Source organism: Accipiter gentilis, chromosome 25, assembly GCF_929443795.1.
Source record: "Accipiter gentilis chromosome 25, bAccGen1.1, whole genome shotgun sequence".
NCBI classification, from domain to species: Eukaryota; Metazoa; Chordata; class Aves; order Accipitriformes; family Accipitridae; genus Astur; species Astur gentilis.
Genome location: NC_064904.1, coordinates 4638531 through 4665944, shown reverse-complemented (window position 1 = coordinate 4665944; position 27414 = coordinate 4638531). Strand labels below are relative to the sequence as shown.

General features: G+C 37.9%; 1 protein-coding gene across 4 annotated transcripts in view; it reads left to right on the top strand.

Annotated features, from left to right (window-relative positions):
* Positions 1-25740, top strand: part of TTC7B (tetratricopeptide repeat domain 7B) — a 141264-nt gene extending 115524 nt beyond the window's left edge. For all 4 annotated transcript variants that reach the window (XM_049828873.1, XM_049828876.1, XM_049828872.1 and 1 more), the window contains one exon: positions 24743-25740. In XM_049828873.1, the coding sequence (XP_049684830.1) occupies positions 24743-24964 (222 nt within the window). In that variant the 3' untranslated portion in view covers positions 24965-25740. The remainder of the gene's footprint in view (positions 1-24742) is intronic.
* The last annotated feature ends 1674 nt before the right edge of the window (positions 25741-27414 follow it).

The following is a 27414-nucleotide window of genomic DNA, read 5'->3' as shown; positions in this document are numbered from 1 at the left end:
AAGAATAAACAGTCTTTTATCTCTTGCAGTCAGAGTGCTGTTGTGGAAAGTAGCCCTTACTGCTGACGTCTGAAAAGTCCAGAAATGGGCCATCATTCAGTAACGCCTGAAATGGCAATGAATATTTCAACCCACTGTCCAGGAAACAGTCTGTGTATTCTCTCTCAGGCTGAAAATTTCCTAGCTAAATGTAGCTTTGACATGAAATAGTTTTTCCAGCATCTGTATATCGTTATAATTGTAGAAGACTCTAGTATTTTTTGAATATTAAGTAATTCATCATAGTACTTGCCAGTTAATCCTATTAGTAGCTTAGCTTCTAAGAGTAGAAAACTAAAACAGAAAGGGAGAAATTACTTATCCAAAATTACTCATGTAGAAATTAGTTCTCAAATAACATTATCTTAAAGAATTACGTTCCCCACTCCACCCTCTTAGATATCTGTTAAAGTTTACTATAATTATGCAGAACTAAGTCAGATCTCTTAAGGCTTAGATTAACTATCTGCACTTTACCTCTCAGTTATAAATATATTGTTATTTATTTCTAACTACATTGACTTCTTACTTTTTTTTTCAACCCAACTTTGCCAGAAAGAAGCCTGGCAGTATGTATGGGTCTTGTATGCTTATGAGCCTGTCAAGGATGTTGAGCTGACTGAAAGAAAGGAAAAGCAGAGAAGGCTTCAGAACATGAGTTCAGACCCTGTTTGAAGGGGTCAAGGGAGTTAGAGAAAGAATAACTAACACAGTCACCTAAACTAACTTTTTCCCTTCAGTGAGGCAGTATTCTCTAGTATGCATTCTTCCTTTCATAACAAGGACCTAATCTGGGGAACATCCACTAACTCACTTGATTTTCATTGTCAGGCCGCTACACTGTAAAAATTGTTGGTTTAGGCCACATAGGCTTGTCCTAAGCACGTTATGCTGGTTCTTGTGGGTGGTTTGTGTGGTAACTGATTACTGTAGAGCTAAATGCTAATGCCAACATTTGACTTGCTCTCAAAGTGCATCCATATGCACACGGTGGTTGAAGAAGAATGGAGAAATACGGTAATAGGTTTTGTTAGATTTGTTAGTAAAATATTGTGGGTTTGCCCTTCAGAAACTTCAAGGTTTTTTCATAGAAAGTAGAGAAAGCAAAGCATGTGTTCAGTCAAAAACTCACTGCTCCTTACAGAAGGCAATTTTACTGTGATTTGACCACTGTCACATCTAAATATTTCAGGTAGTTGCATTCTGCACTCTGAGCAAACAATGGCATTTCTACTTGCGTTTTAACCTGAAACACGCCCATTGAGTTCATGTGACTCAAGGACCATTTCAATACACTTTAAATTCTTCACCAGCCATGTGGCACTCACAGGCTATATTCTTATCTGCCTTGAAAATATTATTTCCCATTTTAGCCTTACGACAGAAAACCATCCGTGCTTAGTGCAATAAAAAGTACATAGCACCAACTTGCGTAGTCATTACCTTTTGAAATATAACAAAGTGTGAATCAAGGTGAATAAGTTTGGGGTTTCCCTTTTGTTTTTTTCAAACTTATTTCCTTTTATTTTTAGTGTTATTGAGCTCAAGTACAGCAGTTAACCATTTTATACTGATTCATATCTTAAAGATTACCATTGAAGGAAGGTCAGTAGAATTTCTTAACTCCCGGATGCTTTATCTGAGTTTCACAGTACTCTTAAAGCAGATTTATTTTTGTTCGATATTTGACAACAGTAATTGCTACAAATTTGAGTTTAAGCTAGAATTTAGTTGCTGTCTTGGAAACAGAAAGTGGCTATGGGAATTCACTGCACTAATTTTGTTTATAACCTGAAGCAGTGAGCTTGTCTTTACTCAGGTAGGACTGTCTGTGCTGATCCACTGAGAACTGTTGTTCGAAAGTGGTATTCTGGGGTTGATGAAACATAGGTCCTGCTTCGTAAAAGACTTTCTTTCCACATTACCCTGTATTTACTCTAAATGGCTTAAAGCAACTACAGCAGGAGCAGGTCTTTCAATAAGAAAATATCTCCACTCTTGGATGCTTTTCACCAGCTGAGAGTGAGCTCTGTAAGGACTCTTCAACAGGTTTCAACTTGTTTGTGCTGTCCTCAGCTGACAGCCATTACAAGAGGAATACTGCAACTGGGCTTAAATTAGTTGTTTGGTTTAGACAATCTGTGAATATCTGAAGATGAAAAGATAATCTGATTTTGTGCAGCGTGCACTGTCATTGCACTGGACAGAACTGGGTAAAATGAAGAATCTAAGCCATTGGGCTGTAATATTGGGAATCTAGCTATGCTTAAGGCAGCTTTCTGTAACTTTTTCTTAAGTGATTTTTATATCTATTATTTTAATTAACTAATTTTTTTATTTAACTTTCCTGAGATTTCTATTGGAAAGAGAGTTTGTCTCTGAATTGAAAAGTGTGGGGTTTGTTTGTTTAGGTTTTTTTCTTTTCCTTTTTTTTATGTAAGGATTTTTGCCTGGTATGGTCAGCTTTAACTTTCTGTTTTCATCTGTTTTCATGTTATCTGTGTGATCGATTTTTCTACAGTTTATCAATTCAGGCTCAGCTTGCCAGAAACCATTTTACCACTTCTATTTGTTCCCATTTTAAAAAATGGAAAATTAATTAGTGGTAGATGCTGGCAGAAGGAAGGGATGCTTTGGCTAGAGTTACTCCTCTTTATTTGGCAGGTCACGAATCATTCCAGTGTTTTTATTGTATTGTGTGGAACTGATAAAACTCCACCCATCAGATAATTCATCACAATTTGCTGTTGCAGCAGGTCAGTCTACAGTGTGCAGTATTACCCCAAAGTTTCTTCTCTTTGCTTGGAAGATTTTAAGAATCTTTGTTTTCCATTTTCAGAATACAGGTAGTGTTCATCTCAAGCTTCGATTCATGTTTTATAGCATAAAGTCTTTGAACTGGATTCTGTTATCAAAACTGAGCTATTATCAATTCGTTTCACATACAGCAAGTGCCGATTAAATATCACAATTCGGTAGGTAGCAAGTATCATTTCAAGTTCCAGGAATAAAATCCAAAGATCAGAATGGCCCGGTCCGGATCAGGGCTTTGGTTTTCCTAGACATCATAACAAAGCATATGAGGAGGGATTCCCTGCCCTACACTGTCCGTTTCAGGTAATTAGTTGACAGGCAAAGAGCTGGGGAACAACAGTACAATTACATACCGTTTGCATAATGGTAATAGTATTTCAGATACACATATAAGATACATCAACTTGCCCAGAGAATTTGTGGAGTCTCACATCCTTGGAGATATTAAAAAAACTGACAGGATACAGCCCTTGGCAACCCACCCTAGATGACTCTACACTAAACTTCAAGTTTGGATGTAGACAATCCCCAGAGGTCCCTTCCTACCTCAGCCATCCTGTGATTCTAGGAATGCAAACAAGACAAGCTTTGTAGATGGAGGTAACGATTCTGTTAGACAACATGATATGAACACTTGTTTGTGGACAAAATCTTGTTACAGTCTTCCTATTATGCAAGAATTTCCTAATTTTTACCAGTGATAAAAATCTAGAAAGCACAGATTTTGTTCTTTCTTCCCTCATTTCCATGGTACATTACCCATAGCAACGATGGAAGGGAGGTGCAAAAGCTTAGTATCTTTCTCAACTGTACTCACTCATCTTGGATACATGCATGTATAATATATATGTATACATATATTCTCTGCTGCAGACCTGCCTTAATATTTTGGATAGACCTTATCGTCTTTGCACTGCAAACGTGAGGTGCTGCCAAATCATGTGTCATCCAACCTAGTTATTATCAACTGGTCATTGTCTTGCAGGCATTGCAGTACCCCGCAGTTCCATAAAATGGCCCATTCTGTGATAGATAATAATGATGCATTTTTGATTGTTGCCAGTCTGATATTTTTATATGCTTGATTTGGCTGGGGTTTTTAATACTTGAGCTTTTTAATGATTTTTTTTTTTTTTTAAAAGCATGCAGATACAATGCAACTGCAAGAATGGCCACTCAATTCCAAAATATTTCCAGTCTTGCTCCTTATGCAGCCTGCTTATGCAATGTGGTTGGGGAATGTCCATCCAAAAGTGTCAGTGACAAAACAATGCAACTGAAAAGCCTCAGTTGGGATCTTCACAAATCAAGCTTTTGGGTGTCTGTCTCTCTTGATGGTTTTCTCATGGGAGGTTCAAGTATACCTTAATGATCTGCATTGAGTCTTCTATAGACAAACATGTGTCTAATACTATTTAGAGAACACAAAATATTTATGACTCTCTACAGTTTTTTACATGGAAATTATCTCCTTGTTTCATAGTACTGAATAGAGATGATGAACAGAACAGCAAGCTAGTAAAAGCATCTGATCACAGCATAATGAAAAATTAGTTTTTCAGGCTTTTTTTGTAGGTGTTAGAAAGGGTAATTCCTATTAAAGTCTTTCCAGAGTCTTTCCATCTCCTTATGCATTTTACCCTCTAAAGGGCTGACTACTTTAAGTGTTGTCACTTGGGTTTTGTTGATATCCAAAGTACTCTTTGCCTTTTCCTCCATGCCTTTTGCTGGGTAACTGGCCACCTAAAGAAGGATGGAGGGCAAAAAAACGTACAGATTTTTACTAGTGGAAAAATACTAACAAGCAACACTAATGTAACAGAATGAAAATGTCAGTAGTCTTAGTCCCAGTAATTCAGGGTATGGCCAGGAGGCCTTGTGTCAGTGCTAATAGTTGCTCTTGATATTTAAGTTGTTCTTGTTTTAAAAAAGAATAGAATGGAAACAAGAGAAGGCCCAGAAGAAATTGAAAATGTCTGCTATTCCCTACTATCCTCTGTAGTGTCTTACATCCCTTTTCATGGATACTTGCTGGTGCTTTTTTGCATGGATCTCAAAAATACAATTTTTATTTTGCTCTGTGTAATTGCCTTTCAATATGAGAATTGCTTTGCAAAACACTTTTTTAAATTAGGTCATTCTGCTGAAGTATGCATTGGGCTAATTATGATTATTTTGCTTCCCTGGGCATTTTTGTGCTCATTGAATTTGTTAAAGTATTATTTTATAGCTGGAGCTAAGAACTTACAAAGCAATCAAAGCTATGTGGCACCTGGTATGCATGACTGTCTTTCCTGTAGTCTCTAAGGGCTTTTGCTTGTATGCAGCATCTGGCATCTAATAATTTATAATTGAATTTCATATAATTAATAAAGAAATGTTTTTAAGGATTTATTTTGGGGTAAATATAAAGAATGTGAAAAAGGCTGGAGAGAGCAGCCACCCTCAACCTTAAACAAATGAAAGGGGGTTTATTTTCCTTTTCCTGAGAAAGGTTCTGTTGTAGAATTCTGTAGGTGAGAACTCATTAACTACAGGAAAATATCCGAGAAATGAAGTCATCTACATGTGTTGTCTTTTTTTTTTCTTTTTTTTTTTTTTTTTGTGCTGCATAACTTTGCATGCTGGTGAAATAGAACTAAATATATTTTTATACATATAAAAATATATATATTTATATGTATATAATATATATCAACAGCAATCTGCATGGGACAAACCATTCTATGTGGTTTAGTTGTGGTTGTTAGTAAATACGTGTGAGAAACTTGCAGCGCTGTAGCCAAGCATCTGAGACCTAGCTCTTTAGCAGTCTCTATTATAATAACGTATTATAAAATTGCGCAGGGGTTATCAGTGCATGTATTCTGCTATAAATGTCTTGCAGTTCTAAGGTGCATTTCTGGTGCACTGATGAAATTACCTTTTGCTTTTTGCTTTGCTTCTGTCATGGGGGGCTTGACTTGCTCTGGCATAAGCCATTTCCTGAGACAACATACTGCTCTTGAGAGGACCAGAAGTTACCTCATCAATTACGATCCCTTTTTTTCTGACTAGGAATTATAAACAACTTGCTCCTAAAAATTGTGCTTTATCTTATCCTCATCAAGCAGAAAGTGGCCTACCTTAATGCAAAACTGGAGATCTGGAAGCAACTGTCCCTCAGGAAATTATTTTAATGCATGCTTTTGCCAGGGTTATGTCAAACAGCTGCATTCCTCAGATAAGTTGTCTACTCTGGTACAGAGATTTTTCTGCAAATCCCCAGTCTGGGAAGTCTTTTTATGTCTCTTTATCTCTCCAACTCATCTCACTTTAAATTTTATTTGAAGATCTCTTTTCCATTTACTGAAGGTTTATTTCCTTGCTAGCCAGTACTCTACTTAGCAGTCCTTCCCCTGCTCATGAGTCTACAGTTTAAAGATGAGTTGAACCTTGCACTTTGGAAGGATTCAACCAACTTACTATGTATGAAGAGCATAATATAATTTCTCCAAGATTAGTTTTCTTTAAACATACTGTGTTTTCTGGTAGCTAACTGGTTTTAGTTGGAGTTAAAGAATTAACCTTTAAGGTTAGTGCCAGGCTATCCACCCCACCCCAGCCAACTGCCCCCCGATTTATTTGCTAGGTGTGATGTCCCATGGTATGGAATAGCCCCTTGGCCACTTTGGGTCAGCTGCCCTGGCTGCGTCTCCTTCCAGCTTCTTGTGCCCCTCCAGCCTTCTCGCTGGCTGGGCATGAGAAGCTGAAAAATCCTCGACTTAGTCTAAACACTACTGAGCAACAACTGAAAACATCAGTGTGTTATCAACATTCTTCGCATACTGAACCCAAAACATAGCACTGTGCCAGCTACTAGGAAGACAGTTAGCTCTATCCCAGCTGAAACCAGGACATTCACCAGTGATAAACACATACTATGTTTTATTCTACTTTTCCCTATTACCATACTGCTAACCATTCCTTTCTTCAACATTTGTTCTAAGGCCTTGAATGTAATTTAAGAAAACTGAAATAATGATTTTCTTTCTGTAATACAAACAGTATACTACTTTTTGGTAGTAAAAATGCTTCCACTATTAACTTGCTAGCTAGTCTTTGATTTCTTTTATTTTTCTTTTCTGTCTTTTTCTAGGATGGAGATAATCCAGTTCTCGCAACTTGATTATCTGGATCTCTCTGGTTTTGGTTTTACATTGGCTTGGAAAAGAAAATTCCTTTACTTTTGCTTTGAAAGTCTGGATGCCTTTTTAATCTGATTTTCTGCTGAGCATAAAGGATCTTTTCATGCTGTTGCTATGATGTGATGTAATATTAACATCAACACCGAAGTTATGAGCCAGCGTCTTGGTAAACTGGTGTTGATGCTGTACATTTGGCATTGTGAAACAATTTGTGTTGACTTAATTGGGTAGTGATTTATAAGTCGGGTCAATACTGCAGGCTCACTGAAGCCGTAGCACGCTGACCATGTTTAACCTGGGTACAACTATACCAGAGGCTATGTTGTACAGTTTATTTGCTTGAGTCATTTATCTATGTGTAAAAGCACAAGGATCAATGTTTTCTAAAACTAGACTTTTTTCCAGTACTTTGCCATCTGCAAGTAAACATGCCTACCATTTGTTTAATCCAAGTTCACTCTACATGAAACAGCGAATGCAGATTTAGAGTTGTTAGTGCTTTTAATGCCACTTCTATCATGGTAAGCTACTTGGCTAAACTGATATGAGTGGAAAAATACATCGTGAGTGAGACTTAGTTATGCTAAACTTGAAAACAGAAAGCTGTTTTGGGCTTTTGTCACTTTTTCAATCAGCAGGGCAATGTTGATCTGCACCTTTTTAATTCTGATATTAACATGCATGGACTTTATAGAGAGAAAAAAAGGTAGGAGCTTTTTAGTTTCAACAGTTAATCACATATGTACGAATCTAGTCGGTACATTTTGTTAAAACACTGACTTTGCAAATAGCTCTTGGCATTTGAAAAAAATACCATTAGTTATAGTCTTTTTTTTACCTCCACACTATGAATTTTTACAGTGTTGAACCAATAGCTGATTTAAATCTTGAATTCAGTATTTGATATTTGGTCTTATAGCTGCATTTTTAGTTTTAGCTCTTTATATTCATGAGCATGAACATTTAGGCATCTGAGCAAGTTTAGAGGAATAAAAAGTCACTGGCTAAGTTAAGCAGCTGCAGATAGTATGGCAACCAAGACACTTAGTATGGCAGATAGTAAGACAGTGACTGAATTATCTTTCACTCTTTTTTCTAAATCAAAAGTCTACATATTTATAAAAGCTATAGTATTTGTTTTCATAACAACTTTGAGTGATCAACATGTTAAATTTCAAATACATTGTGCCCTGAAGTATGTATTATTTATTCCCAGTCAAGACATGGAGAAACTGAGGCATAGATGCTGTGACTTACATATCTTTAAAGGCAATACAAGCCTCCTGATTTCTCATTCTGAGCACCACATTCATGGGACTCACATTTAATTCCTGTGCTTATTCTTTCCAGTGCCTTTGCACTCTGAAGAAAATAATTTGCCCCATAGGGATCTCCAATGCATCAGTCAATCTTGTTAGGGCAGCAGCATCAATATTCCCACCACCTGCTGAAGGAAACCTGCAGGGTGTCTTGTGGGTTTTGACTTGCAAATGATTGGCAGACTTTGGGAGGATTTTCCCGTATGATATTTAAATTGAGTATTGTCACTGATGGACCTCCTATTAAAAGGTAGATGATTAAAACAGCTCTATCTTTTATCAGTGAAAATTATCTTTTTGATAGTTACTGCCTTTGCATGCAGTTTAAATGACGGGGTATGTGGCAGCTCCTTGATAGCCATTTCAGCTCAGCCAAGTAAAATGAGGCCCTTGTCTCAAATTCACTGCAGAACTTTCAATACTTTAAAATAATATATCAGTTCGTTTACTTACATCTCTCTTGCCTCCAACTATCTTCCTTTCTGGAAGATTTTGTCAATGTTGTCTTGGATTTGCTCAATGAATGTAGTATTTCCCAAGTCATTGCAGCTGAGATGGTTGGTGAAGGAGATGGCTGTTTGGATAGCAGACTGTTTTGGAAGTTATCTGTGGCAGCAGTACTTTTGTTTCTGTGATTCCTTTTTTGATCTGGTTTTGAGAGCTCAGTTAAACTTAGCACTGTTTTACAGTAATGTACTTTTATAGGTAATAAAGGTAAAGTATTTCCATAGATCTTTGTTTCTTATCTTGTGTTATTACTCGGTAGAAAGTTCAAAATTCAAGAAAAGCTAACTTCAATCCAGCACTAAATATGAAGTCTGTGGATATAGAGATCTGAAGGAAAAAGGATTGCTGCTTTCATTATAATGGGTCATTAGTTTTTCTCAGATGTTCTGTTCAGGTCTATGCTTTGTTGTATCCTTCTGTCCTACAAATCAGACAAGACAAAAAAGAACTATGTCTTGGTTTATGTCCTTGGGGGAAGTAGGAGGATATTATAGCCACCAACATGAATTGGTGAGCACATATATAACTCCTGCATATTTACTCATATGTAGCGTCAGTCAGATTTGGAGAACTAATGTCATAAATTTCCTTTTGCCATTGCATTGTTTGTGTGCTCATGTAATTACCATTATATGCAATAAACATAGTTTTGAGTAGACTTCTCAGGCCAGCTTTTTCCTGAAGAGGGGTAATATCCTCTGGGGAAGGAGATCAGTTTGGCAAGACATGGCAAACCATGACTCTGTGCTCCTACTCTGTGATTCGTGGGAGGTATACAACAGAGGGCAGTTTAGTACCTTGATGTTTGTCAGAATGGTTGTAAATATTTATTATTGTTCAGATGTTAAGGTTGAATATAGTTTTGTACTAAGATGCACTTATGAGAGTCTGGGGAAACTAAAAAAGCTCTGTACATAACAATGCATTACAGCTTCTTTCTGCGAATCTCTGACCTAAAACATGAAACTACACATGTAGTTTCTACATGTGTGGCTTTTTTTCACAAATCTGAGAAATCCTGCATTATAACAGATGCTGTTGTAGGGCTTCACGGAAGCTGGCTTTCAAGAAATAGCCCTTACATTGAATTTAAAGTTGCTTTTAGAAACAGTTTTTCTTTCTTAAGAACCAGCATAGAGCTGAAGGGAAAAGAAGTATTAACAAAACATGGAGATGTTAAAATGGAGTGCTCATACTCAAGAGCCACATATCTTCACATAGAGCATTTGACCTGGAAGAAATCTTCAGTCTCTAAGTACTGCTCAGATGAACAAAGCAAAGCAATTCATTAGCAAAGCACTTACTTGGCAGAAATATGAAAACACGAACATTGTTCACACCCTTAAAAGCTAAGCACTGCGAGGAAAGACACTACCCAAAACACTTGAGCAATATAGCATGGTTTAGTGGGTCCATTAGGTTGCATACATCTGATTCTTTCAGGTTTTTTTCGAAATACTTTGAAAAATTCCAAAGTTTTTAATGCTTCCCTCTTATCCCAGGAACTAAACTTCATAAGTGAAGTTATGAATGTTTCTTTTATGCATGTAACTGAAGTTAACTTTTGAATTCAATTTTTTTCTGGGTTGTAATTCATTGATTAGTCTTTTTAATCAGTGGTGCTGGTGAAATGATTTGTTGCAGCTCAGTGTGTTCAATCTCCCTCAGCCATTACCAATACACAGTTTATATCACACACATTGAACTTGCTGTTTAAGACTCATATCCTTAGGAAATCAGGCTTACTAAATCATTATTGTTTGTGTGTGTGTTTGTCAGCTTTGCCTTCATAACTTTTAGATTCTCTAGCCAGTTTCATCTGGACAGAAGAGGGAATGATGTCCAAAAAAAATAAAACTAGGCTTGTGCAAGTATTACAAAAATAGAGGCAGGAGGAAAGACTGCTGAGGCTGTTCCATGATTTCAAATTTTTATTAGATATCAGCAAGTACACACAAGAGTGAGTGTTTGTAAATTGTCTGCTGCAGGGATATAAGACACAGTCATTAGAAAACCTAACTAAGCTTTATTACTGTCAGTGCTCATGGAGATAGCTGTTAAAAGTTAACTTTTTAAAATTATTCCAGAACATAACATAATGTATTCTGTTACATTAGGTTAGTTAGCTATCTGGCTTGATAGCATAACATATTTAGACAAAATAGAGAATTGTGAGTGTTATTAAGACCTTATCAATAAACAGCTATGGAAATAAAAATAAAAATCATGCAGATTCAAAATTTCTTCTGTACAATACACAGTGTGAAAATGGTTTCAGACCTCTAAATCTACACAGAGAAAGGTTGTGTTAGGTAGCACTTTGGAAAAATACTTGCCTTCTATCAGAGGTGATCCGACCTAGTAAAAGAGAGGACTGCTTTTGCCTTTAAGTAATTTAAAATAAAGGCATAGTTTTAAAAGTATATTCTCCCATTTAAAAAAAACAACAACAAAAACTTTATTTTCTAAATGGGGGCAAGTAATAAATTAAGGCAGATGTTGTCAGGTAGTTAGAAATATTCAAAAGACAAGCAAGCAAACCTCTGTCAGCTGCAGAGCCATTTCAATTTCCATTTTTTTCATGGTCCTTGTTACAGTTTGTCCTGACAGCTGACAATAGCTTCTCTTGGATTCTGTCTGTTTTTTAAATTATGACCATTTGAAAAAGTGATAGCCACAATGGCATTGGAACAGATGGTATTATGAGGGTCACAGACCCAAAGACTTACCAGAGGGCTATGAAATGCTATGACACAAATGCAGTCTGTGATGATGCTTTGTCATGTTAATTGAATGCGTAGCCAGAAGTTGGTAGGTTACAGTTGCCAGAAATAACTGTTCCTGATACAAAGTCTAAAACAGTATGAAATGTTGTCAGATCTATTAAAGTAATTGATGCATCAAACTTAATTTCCTTTAAAATTGTGATATGATAGTGTGAGCAGCTGGTGATCTCTGTTGAAAATAAATGGTGTTGCTTTAGCCTGGGCCTCCAAAGTCATCTCATTTGCTGCAGAATCAAACCCTGAGCTTCCTGAGATTGGCGGAAGTCTTTCTGCTATGTGCATTACATTCGATATAATGTAACATTTATATCTGGTTATTTTTGCTGGAGATAAAATCCATGGATGTTTAACACAATAGCTGGTAGGAAATGTTTGTATCTCACCCCACACTCAACGGCTGCTTTAAGTTCCAGAATTCCCACCTTCCCCACCAAACCCACACTGTTGCTGTAGTTCTTATCCTTCAAAGTGGAAGCTGCCACTCTGCATTTCAGCTCTTCACTCAGCATTAACTTCTCAGTTTGCTTATTCTGATCAAATCCTAGCTTTGTGTGGGAGTGCCTTTTCTGCCATTCTTGTGTTCTTCCTGCCAACTGTGCTCCAGTGAACTAGAAAAGTGACTCAAATGGACAAGATTCTGACACTCTGGGAAGCAGGATTCAGATCCATTTCAGCTGCCTGTCAGCTGGCAATAGTAAACCGAAGGAAAGGACTGAGGGAGAAACGGCATTTGGAATTAGACTTTCTTTGCAGATTCCAACCTTGTGCACTAATTTATTATACAATTTGGAAAATGGGTTTCAAGAGTCATAAACCAAACACAGCATATGATTTAACATGCTGTGTCAATCAGTGCACTGATGGATAACCATTTATAAAAAGTCCATAACTGCATTACACTCGTGTTTTGCCTCAATCTTTAGCAGGAATGTGATGTTCATCAGAAAAAGAAATACGATGACTTTCACAAATATAAAATGCAAGAGCAAGACTGAGTATGGAAATGACTGGGGAGGACAAAGAGCTGGGGTACTAGTTAATCTGAGCTACGTGTCCATTGTTCTACAAGAGCTACACCTTTGCTGTTCATGAGTTGGTCAAGGCCAACGCAAGACATCATGTTGTCCTGGTTATCAATGTCATCGTCTTGTCAACAGTATAGTCTCACCTTTAATTTTGTAAGCCTACAGATTTCTCCTTCCCTTATGGAAGGTGGTGGTGTTCATGCTCCACTGGTTGCTTCATATCCCCAAAATATGGAGACTGCCATGGCCAGTAAAACCAGTTAGTTGAGGCTGGCCAACAGGGCAAGCGTACCTCAGTGTAAACTAAAGCATAGGTTTCACTTGGAGTTTTGTCCCAGGCTGGCCCTGTGATTCTCTTGTAATCCCAAGTAAAGTGGCTGGATGACAAAACTGGCCTGTAGCTTTGCATCAGTGTTGTCCTTATACACAGTGAGCTCTGAGGTGACTGAAAAGGAGCACTGGAAAGTCTATGGAGCATCTTCTGGGAGGAGTAGGAAACTTTAATAATAATATATGCTCCTTGTAAACATGCGAGGAGTATGCATAATCAAAATAAGGGTAGGTGACATTGGCACTGGAACAAATGAAAATAAACTGGCTCGGGAAAAATTTGGAAAGGTGATTTGAAGAGTGTTCTTAGCACTTACAGTCTAAATGCTGTGGAACAAGAAATCCTGTGCTAAGGTTGTCTGTAACAACAGGGGAGCAAAATCAGTGACCTAAGACGGCTCTTCTGATCTGATGTTAAGTAAACTGAAAATACCTTATTTTTGGCAAGTTTTAAGTAAAAAAAAACCAATGATCCACAAAAAGATAGTTGTGAGAAAACCTGATGGGCTTCATATATGGAGTTGAATTGTAAAAGGTACGTGATACTTCAGTTATGTTTATCTATTTGATTCCAGATCAGTGTTAGCAAAAGCTGATTCGTTGAGGTACATTAATGTTGTTTTTAGCTTTTTCAAAAATTATTTTTAATGGGGGTTTTTTCCAAAATACTGCTGTTTGGGTTTCTCTCTTTAATTGTCCAAAGGTTTTTTCCTTGGTTTTCAGTATATTCAACTTCTCCAGGTTTGTGAAAGGTAAGTTGGCATATAAAGAAGTATTTTGTTTTATTTTTCTGAAAGTGCTAAAAGCCCTTTCTAAGCAAATGGTTACGGTTTGGCTCTTCTGATCTCAGCCTGATGGTGCACAGATGGGAGGGTGTATGCCTTCCCTTCACACTGAAAATAGCCTTCCCTTAAAGATGAATCTGCTGGCAGTTGTCCTGTCAGACTGACAGGTTAGCAGTCTACCTACAACTTCTGCCCTTCATCTAAGAATCTGGAGCGGAGAAAGGAGGTGCATTCCCTCTCTTACCGGAAGGTTTTTGCAAACTGCCGTGAAGATTGCTTTTCCCATTGTAGTGCGTTGAGCCTGAGGAGCAGATGGCAGTTCACATCTGCTTTGTGGGGAGGAAATGATCTGTTTCCTGGGAATGCTATTAAAAAAAAAAAAAAAAAAAAATTATTAATGCTATATTAAAATAACCTCTTTTTCTTAAAGGTTACTGCAAAGCCAGTGTAGTATGTGCTGCTGTGGTGTCATAACACTACAGTAGCCATAGTTATAACATATGTATGTACATACTTCTATATGCAAAGGTCTTTTTAGTAAAGGGCAAAAGGAATAAAAATATGAATAATGTGCTTTAATCTTTGAATTCTGTTTTATTTTAGTAATGAAAGGACTGGTCATCTTTTATACTGTAGTTCTGACTGAATATTTAACATGACATTTGTCAGAATATTTGAGAGAAATACACATGCATAAATGCAGAAAAGGTACTTCGGAAGAGTATCATTCACTTCCGATTCCTTTTCCGTAGTCTCGAAAGTTCAGACAAGTGTTAGTTTCTATAGTAGTGAGTTGGGTACAAGTATGGACTACAAATACTAGCTTTCAATATAGTGACAATCTAGCTAAAGATCTCCAAAGTCCTTGATTTCAACTCTGACACTTCTGTTAATTTTAAATTTTAACTACAGAACCTAGTACTGTATCTGCAACTCTGATTTTTCTTTGATACACAAGCTATTCTCCTGAATTCAGATTGATTTCTTCATTAGAACATTTGATCAATTTTTCTAATTAGTACTTCCAGAAGTCACATGCCACCAGTATGTTCATTGTGATTTTATAGAAAAGCTGTCATTAATGAAAAACAGCTTCTTGAAAAGCCATTGCTTGCTATTTCTTATTATTTATTCTTTAATTCTGAGTGGGTGACTGATGGACAGAAGAACATCAAATCCTTGGCATTATGATAATTTTGCAGGGAGCACAAGCTTTCAAAACCAGGAGCCTTCGGATGTACTAAATTGAAATCTAGTCTTTAGGTAGTGGAGTAAGGACACTGAATTCCCAGTATCCTCAGTTCTTGTGAAAAATCCAGCTTTTCCTCAAATGCTTGAATATTGACTCAGTGGGCAGACTTTGAGGCTCCTCATTTCAAGAATCTTAGTCTGAGGTTTTCTGTTTCTCCAGCCTGTTCTGCACTTGTATCATTTTGGGGGGATTGGGGGGTGGGGGGTCTCTTTTGGATATTGAAAGCAGTTTTATGTTAGTCCTAAGTCTTGAATAACAGAGATAGAATTTTCTCTAATTCTGACCCTTTGACTCAAAACCAGGAAAATAATGGCATCAGTAACAAACAGTACCTGGGAGTCACTGTAGGTAGCACAATGATGCAGTAGTAAACCTAGCCTTGCTTTTGAAACCAGGCAATGTTGAAATACAGCCACAGATCAGATGGATAAAATGCTAGGATTCCAATAGTGAGTATATTGTAATTAGATCATGCACTTGTATCTGTAAAATGTCTACATAGGGGAAAAGGGGTGAGTGTATGAATGACAACATACGAGAATAAACAGAATTAAGGAAATTACTATGGGCCCATTTGAAAAACACACTGGCGGGTGTATGTTATATGTATGGATGTATGGATGCTATACATCTGTGAAATCCTCTTTTCTCGTTTGTGGGAAAGGTGAGAAGACACTGATGTGGTTTCAGGGCTGGGAGGGAGAGGAGAGAAGATGCAGTGCGGCTGAGCTTCCAGATGGAGGGAGGCGATCGAGAGATGAATCACCTGCACCTCAGTGTCCCCTCATGGTGTCACAGCTGGGAGGAAATGTAAAATGTTTGCACCAGATGACAAGTACTCCAAATTCAGGACTGGCCACAACCTGAGGACTAAGGTTGTACTTAATTATTCCCTGATGCCAGTGATGATGCAGTACTTGCCAGAGCTGTAGCCATCTGACTTCTGAAGAGAGAATTGTCATGGTTTTACTGTGTTTGTGGATACAGCGTATGGAAAAAGACCCTCAGTATAATTTTCAGATGGAGATAAAAAGTTAGATGATTTCTGAAGTCACTAGGTGTTTCGCTGTATCAGGAAGGTGTTTTATTTGTTTCCAATGTGCTTGCTATAGTCAAATTAGTTCTTGCAATATAGCGTGACAGTCATGCTACGTTTTTATAAGCTGACAGGACATTCACATAAAGTGTAAATCAAAATTACAGCAGACTGTTGCCAGATCGTTGCTGTCTTAACAGGAAAGGAGGTCCCCTAAAGCCTTCCACCGAGATGGAAGCTCATGATCAGCGATTTTAAAAGCCAAACTTCAGGTTTGAACCTTTCTGCATTATCGGCAGTGAGGAGTAACGAACTAAAAGGCAAGCACATCCCTGTTGGAAGGGGTCAGTCATTTTCAAGGGGGTTATAAATACACAGATGCACTAACAACCACGCACGTTCGTTATTTCATGCTGGCAATGTAAAGTTCAGTGAGTAACAAAGCCAAAGTTGTTGTTTTAAAAATCTGTTGCCAAGCAGTAGGTTTTCTCCTAGCAACGAGTGTTTTGCAGCAGGGGAAGCAATTGGATACCTTAGGGGGTATGTTAGCCTTGGGGGAAGGGTAAAGAAATAACAAACTGGGGTTGGGAGCTTGCTTCAGCGGGGACACAGAGCGCACAGCTCATTTTCTGGGTGTGCAGGGGATCGAGGAAGGCAAGAGGGGGGACAAGGCAGGGATGGCCGCCTGGAACAGGCACTGTTTTGGGATAGGCAATGAACAAAAATGTGGGCTGCAGGCGCGGGTTTGTATTTGTTCATCGGTTGCTTTGGTTTGGTTTAGTGAGCGATCAGCTTTAGTATTATTAGCTGATTGTCCTCATTTAAAAAAAATAAAAAAATCCATACTGAGCTGCTAGGAAGTTTTATTTTGAGCATATTTGAAGAAACACACTTTTTATTCAAAAGAATTGCATTATTAGAGAAAACAAAATAAGTAGTTTTGTATTCTGCATTTTGGAAACTAATTACATATAAATTGCAGTTTCTCTTCCAATTCAAAAATATTATATATTTATTTATTTTATGGAAAATTATCTTTACTTGTAAGTGGTGGTAGTCAATCCAGTTGTTTTTAAAACTTATAATATCAACACCCTTCAAAATCCCTGCATTAAAATACATCTGTGTTTGTCATTGCAGACATAGACTGTGTTTATTCATCATTTTTCTGATGGAATGGCTTATTTCAAACTGATGCACCATGTTACAATTTTTTCACACTTGCAGAAAATAGTTACTTACAATGACTAAACATGCAACTGTTCTTGATATATGCCTTCAAAAGAAGGAGTTAATAAATGATTCCTTGTGCAAAGTCATACTTCCATTTGATGGACATGTTTCAGCACAAATTCATCAGCTAAAAGGAAAATAGGAGAGCATAGTATATAAATAATGTGCTATTTCACTCTACATAAGTGTAAAATATTGATTATAGAATACATTTAAAATGTGTATTTTTATCACGGAGAATGGGGAAATATCAGCTGCAGAATTTTACTTAGTTTTCCAGATATGATGACAAATTCTTCTCATTTTGCCTCACTAACACTTCTTCTGTTTCATTATTATAGCATAACACTGTCAAGTCTCTGGTAAACCTTCAGGTTTGATAGATTTGTTTGAAAATAGCAGCCACCTTAACACATGCAAAATAGGCTGAAAAAGCAGCATGTAACAAGGGGCAATTTTGTGATGCTAAAATTACAGTGCATATGGATTTGCAATGCATACATTGCATATTAAGTTTTGTAACTGCTTATGGTCATAATCCTTTATTTTCAAGTTGTTTTGATAAGATGGGCTGTTTCTATCATGTCTTTCTGCATACCACAGTTAGAGTTGATTCTCTCTTAGGCAGGCTGGGACTTGTTTAAAAAAAAATAAAATAGTGAACTGGGAAAATTACTGGGGAGTTAGCTGTAGTGAGTTCTTTAGGCCTTTTATTGTAACTTTAAAAAAAATCATTATTGCCCACACCTGTATAGCTCTATATCCGATTATATGATTTGCAGCTGCTAGCTTATTGGGCTTCAGCAGGTCATCAGTGAACCAGGCAAGTAGTATTTCCACTGTTCTTCTGTCTCCCTGTTCTCATAATTAAAAGCAAAATCAGTCCATTTTTTATTTTCATATGCTTATAATGTTTTGTTAGAGCTGTTGTTTTTGCAAGGAAAACTTTTAGCTCCGAGGGGTATTTTCTAGCTAAATAAGGTCTGCATCATATAAATTTAGCAGCTCTTTAGCAAACAAGTCATGTAATACCAGGAAAAAAATTAATATCTTATCTAGTAGAACTCAAATCTCCGTAGTTGAGTCTTTTGCAGGTCAACAGGCTGTGATTCTTAAACATGGTGAGTGTCTCTGACTCATTTTTGCATGTTAGGTTGGCCATATTTCTTCTTCTCATGCTCTCCTTTTCTCCCAGTTATCAGTTTCCTTCTCTGCAGTTGTAAGAGAGTTCAGTGCTGAGAGTTCAGCATTCTCTCTGAAGAAGGCAAAAGTGCAAATGGACTCATGGCCAAACCTCCCATTATATTTTTTCCACTTTGAAATACATTCCATTGCTTTTGAGAACAACTCCCACCTATAGTCTTTTTCTTAGAGAAAATGAAATCGTTCCTCTTGATATTAAATGAATAAAGGTAAAAATCTCAAGTGGTGCTTCTGTTAAGGTTGAGAACTGTTTATTTTCCAGGAGGGGTGGAGTAGTAGTCAGATGATTAAACCTTAAGAAAACTTCCAACTCTCTTGAGCAGAAATTTTTAGTCACATTGAAGAAACTACAGTGATTTTGTAGTGTTACCTTTACTTTTTTCTTTTTTTTTTTTTTTCCCCCCACTTATTGCAAATCTTGGTTTAGCACTTTATGATAAAGCTCTGATTTGGTGAGATGTATGATGGGTGATAACTATGGCTTTAATTTTTAAAAAGTTAGTTCTGTGGAAAAAAATTGAATGTTAGCTTCTCATTTGCCTAAAAGCAAATTAAAAAAGTGACCTCACTAGACTCCTCTAAGTGGCTAGTTTTAATCATGTTTTCAATATCAGAAATTAGTTATTAAGTAGTTTCCCATTTCTGTCCTGTGTTTATTTTTCTAGGGGTTTTTTTTTTCCACTGACTGTTAGGTTAATTGTTATGACAGGTTAATTTGCAAAGAGAGAAAGCCCATTTGCAGAAAACAAGGTACCTTTGCAGTGAAGACTATGCTACATGCTTATTTAAGCAATTAAAGGCTTTATACAGTCATGTTGTTTAGATTCTGAGTGATGATATTTTATTAATAAATAATGATGCATTTGCTAACTGAAGGTTTTATTTGGAGACTGTGTAAAGCTGCATTTGGCAATTAGAATTAATTTGAATGTTTTCCTCTTTAAAAATGCTTACATTTAGCTAATGAAAAATAACCTTACTATGTCAAACTGCAAGGGGAAAAATAACTATGCCAAAAATATAATTTTGACATGTCCAATATATATAAAAATATAATTCTGCCTTATTGAAGAAGGTATTAATTGTAATTACTGGTTTTATTGTGCCATCACCATAGATAAAATTTTAAAAGAATCTTGTTTATCCAAGATACAGATAGATATGTAATGACATATTGGAAGTTATCTAGGTGGAGTAAGGATTTAGGTCCTGTTGAAGTGAATGCTGATTAAACATACCAACTTACATGCATTTTAAAATTCCAGTATGCATCTTTCTGTGTCCAAAAGACTGTGAATATGTTGTAGGGTTTGTTGTTTGTTTGTTTCTTTGTTTTAAAACAAACAAACAAAAAAGGCCTCATGGATTCGAAGATTTCAGAATCCATTAATTTTGTCATACTGGTTTTCTTCTTTTGGAAATAAGTTAGACACCTACCATAGTTTTGCTTTTTAATCTTTGTATTCATTAGTTGGACACTTCTCTGCACCTTGGGTAACCCAAGTGTCGTGGTTTCAGCCCGGCCGGTAACAAAGGACCACGCAGCCGCTCGCTCACTCCTCCGCCCGCCTCCGGTGGGATGGGGAGGAGAATCAGGAAGGAGAAAAGAAAAAACAAAACAAAACACCGGAACCTCGAGGGTCGAGATAAGGACAATTTACTGGGACAACACAAAAAGAGAAGTGACAACAACAACGGTACTAATAAAAGAATATACAAAAAGAGTGATGCACAGTGCAACTGCTCACCACCCGGGACCCGACCCTCTGCCAGTTCCCCCCACCGAAAGTCGAGCCCACCCCCCAGCCCGCTCCCCATTTATGATGTCCCATGGTATGGAATAGCTCCTTGGCTAGTCCAGGTCAGCTGCCCCGGCTATGCCCCCACCTCCCAGGTTCCTGTAAAAATTAACTCTATCCCAGCTGAACCCAGGACACCAAGGAATCAAGAGAAAGTTGTTCTTACAACAGAAGCATTGAGTAGTAATAATATACAGGCATGAAAATGTTGGATGGTACGTTAAGGTATTTCTGTCTATTCAGACTCAATAGCCGTTGAGCTGTAATTGTAATAGCTCTGGGCTGTAGTTTTGTAGGTACCTAGGAGTTATTGAGTAATAAATAACAAATTACTTCTGTTTGGACAACAGTGCCAAGGGCCTTCAGTCAGGGGTTGGGCCTTGTTTGGCTGAGCATTCTAAAAACAATCCTTGGACTGATGCTTTGGTGGGGCAGTTTTGTATGTGGGACAATGTAAAAAGAAGCGTAAGGGTGATGATCAAGGGACGAAACACATGTAAAATCATGGACCAACTGGGGGAAGACTTTGTGTCTCCAGACTGGATAAGGAGAGAATCAGCAGATCTTGAAAATAGCCTGCGGCAGAGAAGGAAGTTGGAAGCACTTTTCCCCCCTTTTTATTAATTCCTAGAGGGTTTTTTTTCTTTTCTGATGTAAAGCTTGTGTAGAACCTTGTTTATAGTGACTACAGTACCTCTCTGTCGCAGGCAGCACACAGTAATACTCTCTTTTAGAAAGCCAGCTTGTGTAGGCTCTTGAAATTGAAAGGTCCCGGTTACTTCCAGCTCTGAGCCCTGACGATGGCCTGGGCACTGTAAAGGGCTGTTGACCTTTCCTTGAGCAGAGGGCATCTGAACTCCGCAAATCTGAGTACTGTTTATTATTCAAAGTGACTGGTATAAATATCAACGAATCAGAGACATGAAGTACTGCTTTCACTTCTTGTGATGATGGCACAAAAAAAGTCTCTGTTTCTTCAGAGATTCCCATTACTTTCTGCCTGTGCCATTTCTGATTAGAGTTTTCTCTTGGAGTTTTTTGAGTTACAAAATCAACCTCTACAATGTAGAACTGGCTAAAGGAAAAATAAGATTTGCTTAGAGAGTTTACAGCATAAAGACATCCTGAACAGACAGAAGCTGGAAGCCTTAACAGACTTAGGGTTTGCAAAAAAAAAACCCACAAAAACAAAACAACCCCCCCAAGCCCCCCAGAATTTTCAGCAAACCAAACATGGGGAAAAGTAATGAACAAAATTTGTACTGAGTTGCAAAATAAAGAAGCCTGCACACATTAGAGGCTTTTAGAACTGTGTTAGAAGCAAATGTCACAAATGTATTGGTCTTTCATGTAAAAGACGTAGTGAGAGAGAGGCAATAGTAGGAAAGATCCTGCCTTCACCTAGCAGGATGCCAACGGTTTTCTTAAACACCTCTGCAGCATTTTAAAATGTACAAAGAACCGATAGATTGCCTTAGATTCCTGTAATTCCTTAGGAGCTTACTGTTTTCATCATCTTCTGTAGAATGGGTGTTTTCCTACTGATATTTCTTATTATTTACTCAAATTATTATATAGCAGTTTTTCTAATTGATTCAGATTCCAAAATCCCTATCATATTTTTTTTTTTCCTTTTTAAAGTTCATGTGCCTGTTTACAAAGAAGATATAGGGAGAAGGCATTCTGCTTAGGTTTTAAACTAACATGCCAAGTCTGAAGGTGTAAGCCATATGTCACTTAGGTACCCCTCCATGTTTCTGCAGGGTTGATGTGTTGTTCAAGCCCATCTCCAGCCATAAAGCAAGAGACCTAACATTATTCTGCAGATAAATGTTGTCTGTACATCTACTGCTAAATAGGTAAAGGCCAGAACTGGTAGCTGCAAGATTTTGTTTACAGTTAGGAAGCAAAGGGAAATATGCAGTGAAGGACTAGGATAATTTGTATTGATTTCTGGGAAATCTTAGAGGAGGGCTTTTTTCTGGGGGTTTTTTTAGGGGTTTTTGGTTTTAGTGGTTTGGGTTTTGGGTTTTTTTCCTGAAGCGTTTAGTACAGAGAGCAAGCATATACGGACAGCTGATAAACTGGAGGTCAGTTTTCTTGGATGGGTGATGGTGCGAGGTCGCTGAAGGATGTTGCTGCGTGATAGGCATGCCTGCTTCTTCTCCCTGTGGTCTGTAGTATAATGCTTAATAGAGCAAAGTCAGGCAAGAATTGCAAACAAGGAAATGAAATGTTCTGTGCCTCAGAATTTTAATGAAGTCATCTGGGAAGGAGATCTACAAAACGGACACTCACAACATATGACATCTGACCATCATTCTGAGAGAGTTAATGAGCCAGAGGGTATTATGTCTTCCTTCTCTAGATCGCTTGTTTGAGCTCAGCCCTCAGCTGTAGTGACCAAATGTCACTGTCTTTTTGATGCTCTGCATGAAACGAGTCTAATTTTCTCTCTGTTGGTTCTTCGGAAGCAAAGCTCATTGCCCCAGTGCTGCTACCCAAGGCAGGTGTCTTCATACCATCCCAGCCTCTGAGACACCAGTGAAGGACTCTCCCTCAAAAACACTGTGTCCTCAAAACATGAAGTACATGTTTTGTACGCATGCAAGAGCGGTTCCTTCACTAGTGCTAAATAGCTTATATATTTAGAAAAGTATAACAGCAGGCAAACAGCTAGTATTCGCTCTAGTTCTATCACCTGGAAAACCTCAGCTACACTTTTTTCCATACAGAATAGGGCAGATGTGACATAATGTGTTTCTGGTCCTATCAACAGGCTTATACCTGCAAAATTTGGTTTCCTTTGGTCTTGAAAAGAACAGCTTGTATCTGTAGCAAGTGGGGAAAATAGTCTGGCATATTTGTGAAAAAAAGTATTATCAATATTCAAAGAACTCACATGTTTAATCAGTATAAAATATACAAATCTGCACAGAAAAAAGGAATATTTTTTGAAAATTAATTAGAGAATCTTGTCTCAAAAATTAAGAACATTTTAATTTTACTAAGGTTAGGTGCATGCAGTCAAACCACCTTTATATATTCCATGTCCCTGTCCATTTTTGTAGTTTCACTCTGATACCTGCCAGTCACTGACAATCACTTTCCTGCAGGGAAAAAAACACTGACCCTGAGAGTTATGTGATTTTTGGATTGGAAGTACTGTTCACTTGCTCTGGAAATGCTGACTCACTTGACCGCTCAAAAAAAAATCCAAACCAGAAAAGCCCTCTAGCACCTTTATGTAAGAACATCTGCTAGGCTGATAGAAATTAGCCTTCATTGCATTTATTTATTTACTTACTTGCCAATACTATACGGTGCTCTTACTGTTCTTCAGAGCATGGTCTGCTCTGTTGCTCTGTAGGATGGAGTTAGCAGTCTGCCCATGCAAAAGCCAGCCTGGTGGGCAGAATTCCAGAAACGTATGGTGGGTAATTCAGGGGTCGCACAGAATTTCAGTACTTTCTAATCATCAGCGCTTAGGCTGATAAGGATTTGAAGGATAGATGTACAGAGAGAAATAAAAAATCACGGTCCAAGAAGTGGAGGCTGGGAGGGGAGAAGTCACAAGGAATCTATACGCATGTAATCAGGCCACCTCTCTGGAAAACAAAGATTTGTGGTCCGTATGCATTTTGCAATACAGAATCACAAAGTAAAAATGCGTAACGTCATTAGGATTATTATAATCCTGGAATAAAGCTCTCTTACTGGGTAATTCCGTGGCCATTCTGGTATGGTAACATAGCTGAATGTGATGGATGGAGATTTCCACTGCCTCATTCAGCCCATATCCTAGTGTGTTTGGACAGATAAAGAATCTATGTCTAGGAAGTTCCTGAGGAAGATACCTGCTTGCTGGACCTTCATAAACTACTGGTGCAACATTAGTCCCGGCACACTTCCCATTCTACATGCTGAATCAAATACCATGGCTGTTGCCCATTGGGCTGAACTTGGTTCTGTTAGTGCCTTCTGTGAGAGCCGATGGTGCCATGTATATGATCTTAGATATTATAAGACATAAGATAGGTGCTGGGATGCGCAGGCAGGATATGAACGCTTCAGGGCACACACCTTAGTAGGACTTTAGGCTTGGGGGCTTGCCACAAAAGTTCAGGTACTTATTGATTTTTGGTGGTTGGGCAGAGTTTTTGTTCAACTCAGTTTTTGCATTTCAGTGCCTTTGTTTCCTGTCCAAAGCCACTTGACTCCTTGTTGGTGTGGAGTAGCCTGCTCTAGTCCTCCTTCAGGTCATTTCTTTTTTTTTTTTTTTTTTTTTTTTTTTTAAAAAAAAAGGTATTACATAGTCTCTAACACTTTGAATCCAAGAGCTACCTATGCTTATTTCACTGTTGTGACATACCATTTGAGCTTCAGGAAGGTCCTACTGGCCAATCTCATCCATTTTTTTCTTGCAGGCTCTGATACTTCACCAGCTCGGGCGCTATAGCTTGGCAGAGAAGATTCTCAGAGATGCCGTCCAGGTGAACTCCACGGCCCATGAGGTCTGGAACGGCCTGGGAGAGGTGCTGCAGGCTCAAGGCAATGATGATGCGGCAACCGAATGCTTCCTGACAGCACTGGAGCTTGAAGCTAGCAGTCCCGTGGTCCCTTTTACCATCATTCCCAGAGTCCTTTGAGAGGGCATCTTGATCAACCAATTTTGGTCTGAATTCTGGGTGGGGAAACCCAGTGTATCAGGCTGCCTGGTGACTGGTTAGTTTGAAAAACTTGAGCTACAGGCAACAAATTAAAGTCTTTTGCAGGAAAGTGGCCAAAACAGTGACGTGATGCAATATATTAATGTTAGACTGGGAGGACAAAATGGCTAGCCAGAACCAAATCACTCATATCGCCTACATTTTTGCCCTGGTAGTTTTAAAACATCGTTATAATTGTTCATGGATGATGTGCCATATTTTGTTAGTGATACTTGAGTGTTACATAAAATTATAATGGAATCAACTACCAAATGTAGAATAAGTTAAAATTCAGTGGCAGAGCAGACTATTTTTAACAAGGCTGTTAATAAAACTGTTCTCTTCCTGCCTCTCAACCTCTTTTGGCCCAAAGTCAAAATGTGAATTTTCTGTTTCCATCTCTATTTTAGTCCAGGCCAGAAAATCAGTTGAGTTCTTGTTTAGTTGTTAATAACTGTGATGTGTGGCTAACTGTTATCTCTATTTAGAGCAAAGGCTGAGTACAAGAATATTTATATTTTACCAATGTATGCCTGTTACAAAAAATATATTAGTTATTTAAGTTTAACTTTTTTATGTGAATTCAGAGTTTATTTATCAATGGAAATATGTAAAAAGAAGCCTCAAATGGAATATTTACCGACATTCCTTATACATGACCCACACTTGGCTAAATGGGAAGATTATGTTAATAATAAAATGATTTTTAAATGGAACCTTTCCTGTGTCCTGTTTAAGAACCCAGGGGGAAATAGATGGCTTGTGAACACATTTTTATGATGTGGGGCCTGTGGCTGGCTGGCCTCAAAGATCAATGACACCAAAATTAAATGCCCTGAGGCCGGTCTAGAGGAAAGAAGCTGCTATACTCTTTGCCAACGGTATTGTTATCTTAGATTTCAGGTTTCCTTAAATCTTCACTTCTTCTCCGTGTTTATTCCTTCCACTCCAGCTCTTGATGAAGCCAGATTACTCTGCCTGTACGTAATACAGCGACATTTATGTATGTAAAATGCACTTTGCATCCCTTGAAGGAAAAGTTGGCTGGTAACATATTACTGCCATATCAGTAGTAATAGGGCCAAATGTTTAGTAGACAAATACTTGCCAAAATTTCTCTGGCATGCCTGGAGAAAATCCATTCGTTGCAATGCATATTCAGGGGACATGAGCTGGAGTATTCTAGTGCCTGCTCATTTACAATGTTGGGCTCACATGGAGCCTGGAAGGAATTCCAGGTTCCCCATTAGACTGGATGTTCCTTGGTATTTGCTTGATTTGTTGCAAGAAGCGGTTTTAAAGTGCTTAGCACAAGATAGATGATTCAGAAAAATAATGGCAAATGTTTTGCTTTGTCGCTCACCAGAGAGTTTACTCACCTCAAATGTGTAGAGGATCCTTACTGTGAAAAAGGCTCTCTGCACTCCAGTGAGAATCTCTAAATGGCAGAAGACGTAAGCTTGGGGCACCTCTTCGGTTTTGCCTCTCTTGTTTTTCCCCCTGGCATTTCATATGCCTTTTAGACTGAGGCTACTTTCAGATTGTATCTGCTTAGTGCTTAGACCATATGTTCCCTGTAAAATGGACCAAAAGGCTGTAATGGGTAGTGGTTTTAAATCTATTTAAAAGCCAGTAGAAATTGTGTCATCTTGCTCACTGTGAAAACATCAAAGTTTTCTTTCCCCTTTTAAAGTGCCTGTTTTGCCTGTTTTCTTCCTACTGTCCTTGGCTTTTTTTTTTTTCTCTTTTCTATTTGCCAACTGTTCTCTCTTTTCTAGTCCCAGCTCATAATACATGCTCTGGCCCTGCTGTCCTTTAGCACCCACTATATGGTACCTGGTGCATGAAAAGATACTGCAAAATTTTTATTTGTTTAATTCAGTTCTTCCTGAGCCTTTCTGCTATCACAGTTCAGTAACTTAAATTTGTAATACCTTTCACAGACATTTATTCACCTTTTATTATAATATCAGAGCTTTTCTAACAAGGCAGTTTGCACCTAGATCTGAGACTGGTGGTCTTTCTCAAGAGAGCTTCAGATGTAAGTGGAGAATAGGAGAATTCTGTAATAGCAGAATTTATCTTTGATTCTTCTCATTTAATTTAAAGTCCTGGCCTCTTTTGATAAACTCCCAAAGTGGAAAGGTTAGCAGTCTAATTGTGTCGTATCTTTTATTAGTGGAGAAGTTGTCACCGCTGTTGTGGATATCAAGTGAACCTGAATATCTGTTTAATTTTTCTTACACTGGAATAGTTTTCACTGTAAATCCACAGGCTTCTGCGTTTTGGGAGTAGCCTCAGCTCCCTATTTTTAAAAATGGATTATCACTGTAAGACTGTACATTCAGGAATTTTCAGGCAGAAGTGGAAATCCTTGCAGCATATGAATT